This window comes from Notolepis coatsorum, assembly GCF_963971535.1.
Source record: "Notolepis coatsorum genome assembly, chromosome: 1".
In the NCBI taxonomy this organism is placed as follows: domain Eukaryota; kingdom Metazoa; phylum Chordata; class Actinopteri; order Aulopiformes; family Paralepididae; genus Notolepis; species Notolepis coatsorum.
This window is the reverse complement of record NC_140165.1, coordinates 121,179,366-121,191,518: the sequence shown is the minus strand read 5'-3', so window position 1 is coordinate 121,191,518 and position 12,153 is coordinate 121,179,366. Positions and strand designations below refer to the sequence as shown.

General features: G+C 48.4%; 1 protein-coding gene across 1 annotated transcript in view; it reads left to right on the top strand.

The window, feature by feature from the left end:
• The window catches only part of LOC311248899 (TNF receptor-associated factor 2-like), a gene marked incomplete at both ends in the record, with an annotated part of 73,327 nt that extends 62,097 nt beyond the window's left edge, over nt 1-11,230 (top strand). The window contains 1 exon segment of the mRNA XM_084338128.1: nt 11,012-11,230. Within this exon segment, the coding sequence (XP_084194254.1) occupies nt 11,012-11,230 (219 nt within the window).
• Between the last annotated feature and the right edge of the window lie 923 nt (nt 11,231-12,153).

Below are 12,153 nucleotides of genomic sequence, written 5' to 3'. Positions count from 1 at the left end.
TCTCTCTTCTCTCTCTCTATCTCATCCTCTTCTCTTCTGTCGTTGAATTTGTGGTTCGTTCTTTTTATTTGCCTTTTTCACTTTTCGTGTAGGGCAGTGAGTGGAAGTCCCGTCCCCTCCACGTCGGGGACCAGCACGCCTCGCCGGGGCCGGCGACAGCTCCCCCAGACCCCCGCCACGCTACGCCCCCACGTCACCTATTCCCCCGTGGTCCGTAAGGCTATGCCCACGCCTCCCGGGGTGCCCCAGGGGCGCCTCCCGGCCCGGCCCCCTGGCGCTTTTCTCCGGAGCCCCCCCCAGGGGCCTCCCCCTGCCGGCCCCCCGCCACCCCACCATGGCTCACCTCGTCAGGGTCGCCACCCGCCACCTCGCTGGGGTGACGCGGGAGGAGGGGGGTCTCCATGGAGGGCGACGGTTGCTTCTACAACCAGGACTACGAGCCACGCCACGAGCCGCCCGCCTATGAGCAGAGCCCCGCATAACATTGGGGTCTTGTGCTTGGCACTCCGAGCATGGCACTAACACTGTCACGGTTAGGAGTTTGATTCCTGCTGGGGCCACCCGTTGTGAATGATGTATACAGTCATTACAAAGCACTTTATGTCCTAGTAATAGAGCTGTGCTATAGAGATGCTGTCATTCATTCATAACTAAACCAAAAGACATTTATAAACAACGTCTTACTAAATGCAGGCTTTCATTTACAACTGAACGGCCATATCACTCGTTTTTGTATTAATTCTCCTAAAAAATTTTGCTAAGCTAGACTAACATGAAAGTTTAAGTGAAAGTACACACTTGAGTAAACGTCAAAGTTTCTACTTTTAAATGTACTTAAGTAGTAAACTGAACTTTTTTTCTGACTGTCTATATTCTTCTGATAGCAGGTGTTTAATCAAAGATCCCCTGTGGGAGAAGCTGTTGCAGGGGAACAATGGGTTAATTTCATTGGAGGCTTTGTCGTTGGGTTCAGAGAGGAGGATGTGATATTTTTTTGTTAATAAATGTTTAAATATCTATTCAAGTTGTCATTTTTAACTGGAAAAAGTAGCATGTATGGGGGTAATTGTTACTTTACTTGATATTTGAGCTTCACTGCAGAATGGTGTATATTGTGTACAATGTGCACATACACTGAGAATATATTTCAGTGAGGTAGGAGACAGCATGTAAACTTCTGAATTGTTCAATGCGGGACATGCCAATACTCCATTGGTAAAGGGAAGGGTCCTTAAATATGTGGCATTGTATTACTAATCAACCATTTCCTACTGTATTTCCGGTAATGTATGGTCATAGGCAGATAGTGGAGTAGCTCTGGCAGAATACTGGGTACACAGTAAATTCCGCAAAGTAAATTTGACTCAAACTGAGTACATTTCACTCAAACTGAGTAAAATTTCTTTACTCAGTTTGAGTCAAATGTACTCTGCGGAATTTACTGTGTAGTACCATTGCATTGGCAGTGTCGGCTAGGCTTCGGGCAACCAAACCTGGCCCAGTGTGTGTGGGTCGCATCTGGGCTGCTTTAGGCAACCCGACGTTCACCGCTTCCGGCAACCCCGGACATGGCCCAGTGTACTCGGGCCGGAATCGGCCAGTCAGTCATTGCCGCCTACTCGGCCGATCCGGACGTTCACCGCTTCCGGCAACCCCGGACCTGGCCCAGTGTACTCGGGCCGGAATCGGCCAGTCAGTCATTGCCGCCTACTTGGCCGACTCTGGCAGCCGGACTTGGGCCGACTAATTTCTTCCGGCCTGCCGGATACAGGCCATTAATGGGCCGGAACTTTTTGGCCACCTGGGTTCACATACATACAATATCAAATGTAAGGATAACGCCTAAAATACATGCACACCGGCGTGCTTGTACGTACAAACACGCACAAAAAGGCATTTGCAGAAACACAGTAGCAGCAAGACTACTATTTTCTTTCTTATATTAAAGTATATTTCGTTTTTAAGAATTGTAAAGGATAGGCAAAAATAAGCCTATTCCTTTTTTCGGTCATTGAGTTTGGATTTAGTGTGTGAGCTTACTTTGAATATGTACATTTGTGATTTTTGTGATTTTTTTTCTTTTTCTTTTGAAAGTCCACACGTGTGTTTTTGATTTATCTGTAAACAAAGACCAAAAATAAAACTATTCATCTTCATCTTCATCTAAAAGAAAACGGATGGCTGAAAAGGAAATGTTGCTCTTAACTTGTTTGCTGTAACAGTTCTTACAGCTCTGTTGAAACGGTTCAGAGTCAGACCGACAAAGTGCAGAAAGTGAATCCCATAGATATCTCGGAGCCTCTTTATTAAATTCTAAACTGAGACACGGATGCACGAGGAGGTCAGAGTAATTGTACATTTTGCGTGGCGTAATTAGGAATGAATATCTATATGAATAGGAAAGAGTGCAGTATCCATATCACCAATACTGTAATAATATGGGCGTTTTTTTTAATGATTTTGAAATTACACATTGCTGAGAGAAAGTGAGATTGAGTAGAATGTGCTGCAGACATGTCCTCATTCCCAGGAGACTATATAGTTATCATGATGGCCTTGGAGGTATAGTTATCATCATAGGCTTGGAGGTATAATTATCATAAGCACCTTGGAGGTATAGTTATCATAATGGCCTTGGAGGTATAATTATCATAAGCACCTTGGAGGTACAGTTCTCATAATGGCATTGGAGGTACAGTTATCATCATAAGCTTGGAGGTATAATTATCATAAGCACCTTGGAGGTATAATTATCATAATGGCCTTGGAGGTATAATTATCATAAGCACCTTGGAGGTACAGTTCTCATAATGGCCTTGGAGGTACAGTTCTCATAATGGCCTTGGAGGTACAGTTATCATAATGGCCTTGGAGGTACAGTTCTCATAATGGCCTTGGAGGTACAGTTCTCATAATGGCCTTGGAGGTACAGTTCTCATAATGGCCTTGGAGGTACAGTTCTCATAATGGCCTTGGAGGTACAGTTCTCATAATGGCCTTGGAGGTACAGTTCTCATAATGGCCTTGGAGGTACAGTTCTCATAATGGCCTTGGAGGTACAGTTCTCATAATGGCCTTGGAGGTACAGTTCTCATCATAGCCTTGGAGGTACAGTTCTCATAATGGCCTTGGAGGTACAGTTCTCATCATAGCCTTGGAGGTACAGTTCTCATCATAGCCTTGGAGGGACAGTTAACACCTGACCACCGGCCAAATGCTGGTAGAATTCGGCTGTGGCCGGTAACTCTGTCATTCTACCGGCCGGTGACTTTTTTTCTATGAAAAGAAAAAACATTGTAGTCTACAAAAGGCATCGGCAATAATTAAGTCAATCCAAGTGATACTACATAATACTACAACTCTCACAACAATTCGGAAAAGTGCATTACCGGCCAGATCCTGGTAGTGGTGCTGTTTCGAGAATGGAGTACTCCTTGTTTTCAGACCAGATTCTCATCATAGTCTTGGAGGGACAGTTCTCATCATAGCCTTGGCCCCTCTCCCAAACAGAGCATTTCCCTGAGGTTCTTGTGTCCTAAGCAGAGCTGTTTCTAAGACCGTACGTCTCCGCCTGCTTAACGCCCAAGAGAGCTCAAATCTGTACCAAACGGGGACATCCACGATCAAATTAGTTTGAAAGAAAAATGCGACTATAATGTTGAATTGGGTGCATGCAGAGTAGCGCTAATAATAACCAAATATTAAGCTTGTCTGAACATTTACGACTAATGCAGTGATGACGTCATCAGAAAAGTAAACACACTGCCCGGTAGTTACTGTGGTATCTACTTCTGCAGGGCATTTGTAAGGCCCGACGACACACGTTAATGTCCCCATGGGGCCGGACACGTCTTCTTTAAGGCCCGACGACACACGTTAATGTCCCCATGGGGCCGGACACGTCTTCTTTAAGGCCCGACGACACACGTTAATGTCCCCATGGGCCGGACACGTCTTCTTTAAGGCCCGACAACACACGTTAATGTCCCCATGGGCCGGACACGTCTTCTTTAAGGCCCGACGACACACGTTAATGTCCCCATGGGCCGGACACGTCTTCTTTAAGGCCAGACAACACACGTTAATGTCCCCATGGGCCGGACACGTCTTCTTTAAGGCCCGACGACACACGTTAATGTCCCCATGGGCCGGACACGTCTTCTTTAAGGCCCGACGACACACGTTAATGTCCCCATGGGCCGGACACGTCTTCTTTAAGGCCCGACAACACACGTTAATGTCCCCATGGGGCCGGACACGTCTTCTTTAAGGCCCGACAACACACGTTAATGTCCCCATGGGCCGGACACGTCTTCTTTAAGGCCCGACAACACACGTTAATGTCCCCATGGGGCCGGACACGTCTTCTTTAAGGCCCGACAACACACGTTAATGTCCCCATGGGGCCGGACACGTCTTCTTTAAGGCCCGACGACACACGTTAATGTCCCCATGGGCCGGACACGTCTTCTTTAAGGCCCGACAACACACGTTAATGTCCCCATGGGCCGGACACGTCTTCTTTAAGGCCCGACAACACACGTTAATGTCCCCATGGGGCCGTACACGTCTTCTTTAAGGCCCGACAACACACGTTAATGTCCCCATGGGCCGGACACGTCTTCTTTAAGGCCCGACGACACACGTTAATGTCCCCATGGGGCCGGACACGTCTTCTTTAAGGCCCGACAACACAAGTTAATGTCCCCATGGGCCGGACACGTCTTCTTTAAGGCCCGACAACACACGTTAATGTCCCCATGGGCCGGACACGTCTTCTTTAAGGCCCGACGACACACGTTAATGTCCCCATGGGCCGGACACGTCTTCTTTAAGGCCCGACGACACACGTTAATGTCCCCATGGGCTGGACACGTCTTCTTTAAGGCCCGACGACACACGTTAATGTCCCCATGGGCCGGACACGTCTTCTTTAAGGCCCGACGACCAGTGATGCCGGTAACGCGTTACTAAGTAACGCGTTATTGTAATCTGATTACTTTCCCCCGAAAATAGTAATCTAACGCGTTAATCTTTAAAAGCCAGTAATCTGATTGCAGTTACTTGTCCAAGTGGCTGTGCGTTACTATTTCGTTACTATCTCATCATAAATTCATAATGCAGGCGGAATGCAGTATTTTATTTCGTTTTCAACAGTCAAAAATACATTTTGAGCTGTTTTTCTTTTGGGAGTGACGTAGTGTGGCAGTGAAAGGGTTACACAAGAATGTGTCCCGCGGCGTGACTGGACACTCTGTCTGTGAGTGACTCTGCTTTGGTACAATCACATTCCCCATCCACAGTCTGCGAATCAGAGGCAGAGTAGGGCGGGTCTTCACAGCACGTCATGTGACATATGCGCCAATCGTGTGACAGCAGGGCTCCGTCGTCGGAGAATTCCACCCCAAAACGCTTGGCAAAATTAAAAGTGAGTTTCTGTTCAGACTTCCATCCCAAAAACGCTCGTCTAAACGGGGCCTCAGTCACTACTTCACGTTCATATGCGGAGGAAACAAAATACTGTCTACCGCTAAAAACAGCACATCCAATTGCATTGAAAGCATCTGGAATCACAACACTAGCCGACGCTTCGACTAGTAGGTACAGGAGGACTCGGAGGCCAGCCAAACAGCAAAAGAGAGAGATTGTTTCTTTCCCTTTTGATTAATGTATATTTGATGGTGGCAGAGCAAAAGCTCTTATTTGCCAGATTTACAGTTAATTTACATGTTAAAGAGAGACTGATTGTATGTTTATAGAGAGACATTTATAAAAACAATTTAATAGTTACAGTTGATATAATTGAATAGTTCAGCCTGCATTTGTTAGATGTGATACACTGGTTTTGTAAAACCACTGGCTGGCTGCTCTAATGCTGTGAGCATCATAGACTGTTGCTTTACCATACTTGATGGTACAGAAGCTGAAGCACTAGTTTAACAATTTACGTTATGTGCAGAGAAACAAGTTAAAAACAATTTATGCACTTTCAATAAAGCGTTTAAAAAAAAACGGTTGGGGGAACGACGACGACTTCGTAACCTAGTTACTTTCAAAGTAACTAAGTTACTCTGATAATCAAGTAATCAGTAAAGTAACTTGGATTACTTTTTAAAGGAGTAATCAGTAATCGGATTACTTTTACAAGTAATCTGTGGCATCACTGCCGACGACACACGTTAATGTCCCCATGGGCCGGACACGTCTTCTTTAAGGCCCGACAACACACGTTAATGTCCCCATGGGCCGGACACGTCTTCTTTAAGGCCCGACGACACACGTTAATGTCCCCATGGGCCGGACACGTCTTCTTTAAGGCCCGACGACACACGTTAATGTCCCCATGGGGCCGGACACGTCTTCTTTAAGGCCCGACGACACACGTTAATGTCCCCATGGCCGGACACGTCTTCTTTAAGGCCCGACAACACACGTTAATGTCCCCATGGCCGGACACGTCTTCTTTAAGGCCCGACGACACACGTTAATGTCCCCATGGGCCGGACACGTCTTCTTTAAGGCCCGACAACACACGTTAATGTCCCCATGGGCCGGACACGTCTTCTTTAAACAAGTCGAGAAGAAACATCACAATAAATCAAGAAACAAAACATAAAACACCATGAAATCCAAAATAAAATGTAAAATAAATAAATGCAACACTCCCAGACATACCCCACCACGCGAAGGTAAGGAAAAACTCACTGAAAACCTAGCAATAGGAAAAAAGCACCACAGGCAATGTGGAGGGGAGAAACCTTAGAAGGATCTCCCTTCTTGGATGTGGGCGATAGTAGTGTTGCTATAAAACAGGTGAAACAGTTGGTAAGTATGTACATATACGTGTAATGAAACACAAATAAGTACATGCAATGGCAACTGGGGTACATTTTGAATGACATGAAAATAGAGCTGATGACGGATCCATTCGAGGTCTGGGGAGGAGAGGGAGGAGGGAGAGGAGAGAGGAGGAGAGAGGAGGAGAGGAGAGGAGAGGGAGGAGAGGGAGGAGAGGGAGGAGAGAGGAGGCACGAACTGACCTCAAACCCACACTGTTTATGGACCGTGGTCAGTTTAGCGCTGATAATGGTGCCATAGTCGGGCTGCTTGTGGTGTCCGCTAGACCCAAGCGGTTTTACCCAATTGAATTGCGCCGGTCTGCGACAACTGTATCTACTGTATGTTCATATAAAACAAAGAGAATCATCGTGAAAACATACTATTACAATATGAAAAGAAAAACGTGTCGATTCTAAACTAGACAAAGTAAGACTAGACAACAAAAAGATATATATTTGCAAGTTACAGTATATTGCAATGTCTGCGAAAATAATCCAAATCACAAATTATGTTTTTATGGTTCAGCCCTAGTGCCATTGTTTTCGTTTCCGTTACTGATTTGTCTTCCAGATTGAACATTATTGTGAATGATAAATCAGTGTAAATGTTGGCATATTTGCCTGTTTTTACCATCACCATTCCCCTCTGTCACTGACATTCTTGTCGTAATTCCCTTTTGAAGAGCATGGTATTGCCGGAAAATGCATTAGTGGGTCAAATCCTGGTTTTCCCTGGGACCGGATGTAAGGCTAGATGTTCCTAACATATGTGCCCAAAGAGGTGGTCTGGATAGTGTAGAGGCAAAAGCACTCTCCTACACCGCCAGGGCCTGGGTTCAATTCCCGGTTGCGATACTTCCGGCTTGGTCAGACGTTCCCAACGAACACAATTAATTAGCAGTGTTCGCAGGTGGGAATCCGGTGGGGTACGAGTCCTGGTCGTTGCATTAGCGCCTCCTGCTGGCCTGGTCAGCGGGGAGGGGATCTGGGGGAGATGAGTGTGAACCTCTGTGCACGTTATGCTCTCTCAGTAGAAACTCCTCGCTGTCGGGAGAAAACAAGCGGCTGGTGACTCCACATGTATCGGAGAAGACATGTGGTAGTCTACACCGTCCCCAGACCAACAGTAGGGCAGCATGTGGTAGTCTACACCCTCCCCAGACCGACAGAGGAGACATGTGGTAGTCTACACCCTCCCCAGACCGACAGAGGAGACATGTGGTAGTCTACACCCTCCACAGACCGACAGAGGAGACATGTGGTAGTCTACACCCTCCCCAGACCAACAGAGGAGACATGTGGTAGTCTACACCCTCCCCAGACCAACAGAGGAGACATGTGGTAGTCTACACCCTCCCCAGACCGACAGAGGAGACATGTGGTAGTCTACACCCTCCACAGACCGACAGAGGAGACATGTGGTAGTCTACACCCTCCCCAGACCAACAGAGGAGACATGTGGTCATCTACACCCTCCCCAGACCAACAGAGGAGACATGTGGTAGTCTACACCCTCCCCAGACCAACAGAGGAGACATGTGGTAGTTTACACCCTCCCCAGACCGACAGAGGAGACATGTGGTAGTCTACACCCTCCCCAGACCGACAGAGGAGACATGTAGTAGTCTACACCCTCCCCAGACCGACAGAGGAGACATGTGGTAGTCTACACCCTCCCCAGACCAACAGAGGAGACATGTGGTAGTCTACACCCTCCCCAGACCAACAGAGGAGACATGTGGTAGTCTACACCCTCCCCAGACCAACAGAGGAGACATGTGGTAGTCTACACCCTCCCCAGACCAACAGAGGAGACATGTGGTAGTCTACACCCTCCCCAGACCGACAGAGGAGACATGTGGTAGTCTACACCCTCTCCAGACCGACAGAGGAGCATGTGGTAGTCTACACCCTCCCCAGACCGACAGAGGAGACATGTGGTAGTCTACACCCTCTCCAGACCGACAGAGGAAACATGTGGTAGTCTACACCCTCCCTAGACCAACAGAGGAGACATGTGGTAGTCTACACCCTCCCCAGACCGACAGAGGAGACATGTAGTAGTCTACACCCTCCCCAGACCGACAGAGGAGACATGTGGTAGTCTACACCCTCCCCAGACCAACAGAGGAGACATGTGGTAGTCTACACCCTCCCCAGACCAACAGAGGAGACATGTGGTAGTCTACACCCTCCCCAGACCAACAGAGGAGACATGTGGTAGTCTACACCCTCCCCAGACCGACAGAGGAGACATGTGGTAGTCTACACCCTCTCCAGACCGACAGAGGAGCATGTGGTAGTCTACACCCTCCCCAGACCGACAGAGGAGACATGTGGTAGTCTACACCCTCTCCAGACCGACAGAGGAAACATGTGGTAGTCTACACCCTCCCCAGACCGACAGAGGAGACATGTGGTAGTCTACACCCTCCCCAGACCGACAGAGGAGACATTGTGGTAGTCTACACCCTCCCTAGACCGACAGAGGAGACATGTGGTAGTCTACACCCTCTCCAGACCGACAGAGGAGACATGTGGTAGTCTACACCCTCCCTAGACCAACAGAGGAGACATGTGTTAGTCTACACCCTTCCCAGACCAACAGAGGAGACATGTGGTAGTCTACACCCTTCCCAGACCGACAGAAGAGACATGTGGTAGTCTACACCCTCTCCAGACCAACAGAGGAGACATGTGGTAGTCTACACCCTCCCCAGACCGACAGAGGAGACATGTGGTAGTCTACACCCTCCCCAGACCGACAGAGGAGACATGTGGTAGTCTACACCCTCTCCAGACCGACAGAGGAGACATGTGGTAGTCTACACCCTCCCCAGACCGACAGAGGAGACATGTGGTAGTCTACACCCTCCCCAGACCGACAGAGGAGACCTGTGGTAGTCTACACCCTCCCCAGACCGACAGAGGAGACATGTGGTAGTCTACACCCTCCCCAGACCGACAGAGGAGACATGTGGTAGTCTACACCCTCCCCAGACCGACAGAGGAGACATGTGGTAGTCTACACCCTCCCCAGACCGACAGAGGAGACATGTGGTAGTCTACACCCTCTCCAGACCGACAGAGGAGACATGTGGTAGTCTACACCCTCCCCAGACCGACAGAGGAGACATGTGGTAGTCTACACCCTCTCCAGACCGACAGAGGAGACATGTGGTAGTCTACACCCTCTCCAGACCGACAGAGGAGACATGTGGTAGTCTACACCCTCCCCAGACCGACAGAGGAGACATGTGGTAGTCTACACCCTCCCCAGACTGACAGAGGAGACATGTGGTAGTCTAAACCCTCCCCAGACCGACAGAGGAGACATGTGGTAGTCTACACCCTCTCCAGACCGACAGAGGAGACATGTGGTAGTCTACACCCTCCCTAGACCAACAGAGGAGACATGTGGTAGTCTACACCCTCCCCAGACCGACAGAGGAGACATGTGGTAGTCTACACCCTCTCCAGACCAACAGAGGAGACATGTGGTAGTCTACACCCTCCCCAGACCGACAGAGGAGACATGTGGTAGTATACACCCTCCCCAGACCAACAGAGGAGACATGTGGTAGTCTACACCCTCTCCAGACCAACAGAGGAGACATGTGGTAGTCTACACCCTCCCCAGACCAACAGAGGAGATATGTGGTAGTCTACACCCTCTCCAGACCAACAGAGGAGACATGTGGTAGTCTACACCCTCTCCAGACCGACAGAGGAGACATGTGGTAGTCTACACCCTCTCCAGACCAACAGAGGAGACATGTGGTAGTTTACACCCTCCCCAGACCAACAGAGGAGACATGTGGTAGTCTACACCCTCTCCAGACCGACAGAGGAGACATGTGGTAGTCTACACCCTCTCCAGACCGACAGAGGAGGCATGTGGTAGTCTACACCCTCTCCAGACCGACAGAGGAGACATGTGGTAGTCTACACCCTCTCCAGACCAACAGAGGAGACATGTGGTAGTCTACACCCTCCCCAGACCAACAGAGGAGACATGTGGTAGTCTACACCCTCTCCAGACCAACAGAGGATAGCGCAACGACCAGGACCGTGACACACACCGGGGGAATTGGCATAAACTACTAAATTGGGGAGAAAATGGGAGAAAAAGGCAAAAAAAAAAAAAAAAAACTAAAAACATCTGTGCCCAGGTCACCCTAATGCTGCTGGACCAGAACAACCGCGAGCACATCATCGATGCCTTCCGGCCCGACATCTCCTCGTCCTCCTTCCAGAGGCCCGTCAGCGACATGAACATCACCAGCGGCTGTCCGCTCTTCTGCCCGCTCTCCAAGCTGGACTCTAAGAACTCCTACATACGCGACGACACCGTCTTCATCAAGGCCATCGTAGATCTCACTGCACTCTAGGCTAAAGGTTTTGCCCTCTGTTGCTACTGTTTGGACATCGACAGGCCCTTGCATCGCCAGTAGTGGCCATTGCTTCGTCGGGGTCCTGTTAGGTTTATGGTTCGGATGAGTGGGTATTGGCAGCCAGGTACAATGGGACATTTATGGAACTGGCATAAACATTCCCTGGCATAGAATATCACAAACGGTTGTGAAATGTGTTTCTCCACATATGTAAACTAGGATATATCGTCTCTAGATGTTCCACCGACCACGCTGACTGTTTGTGTTTTGGACCACTGGCACTGCAGCTATCCGGATGGAATATTGGTCGTCCACTAATGGAGAGAGTGTTGGGCAAGAGTCGAGCTTTTCTTATCGCACACAACGTCTGCTCGTAGTGCTTGGTAATCGGTTAAACCATTAACTTTTTTGCAACCTTTTGCATAGACAGACGTGGAGTTCCAATAACAACGACGACAACACTGTGACGCCCCCTATTATGCCTTCAGCCAGCTTTGCACATCCGGTTTGCAGTCGTCTGCCATTTTTGAGAAACATTCGTGCCTCTAATGTGTGAAGTCCTGTGTTCATTGGTAATTATTCGTAGTGGTGGACATGAATTCCATGAATTCCCAAGTGCAGTATTTAAAAATTGCCCAAATCGGCATCCGTTTTCTTTTCATAACACGTGTGAACGGCACAAATCACATTGGAATCTGATCGTTTTTATTCAGATTTTGGCCACTTTCATATGTGGTCCTAAATCAGATACAGGTCTGATTTTTTTGTTTTTATTAGCTGGCCTCCACTGCATTGAACTTGTAAATGAAACTATAAACAGTGACAACATTATTGTTAATTTGCGTATGTGTGTCAGTTCAGGAGCGTGACCGGTTCACATTGGAATCTGATATTGGACATACATTTTTTTTTCTTTTTTT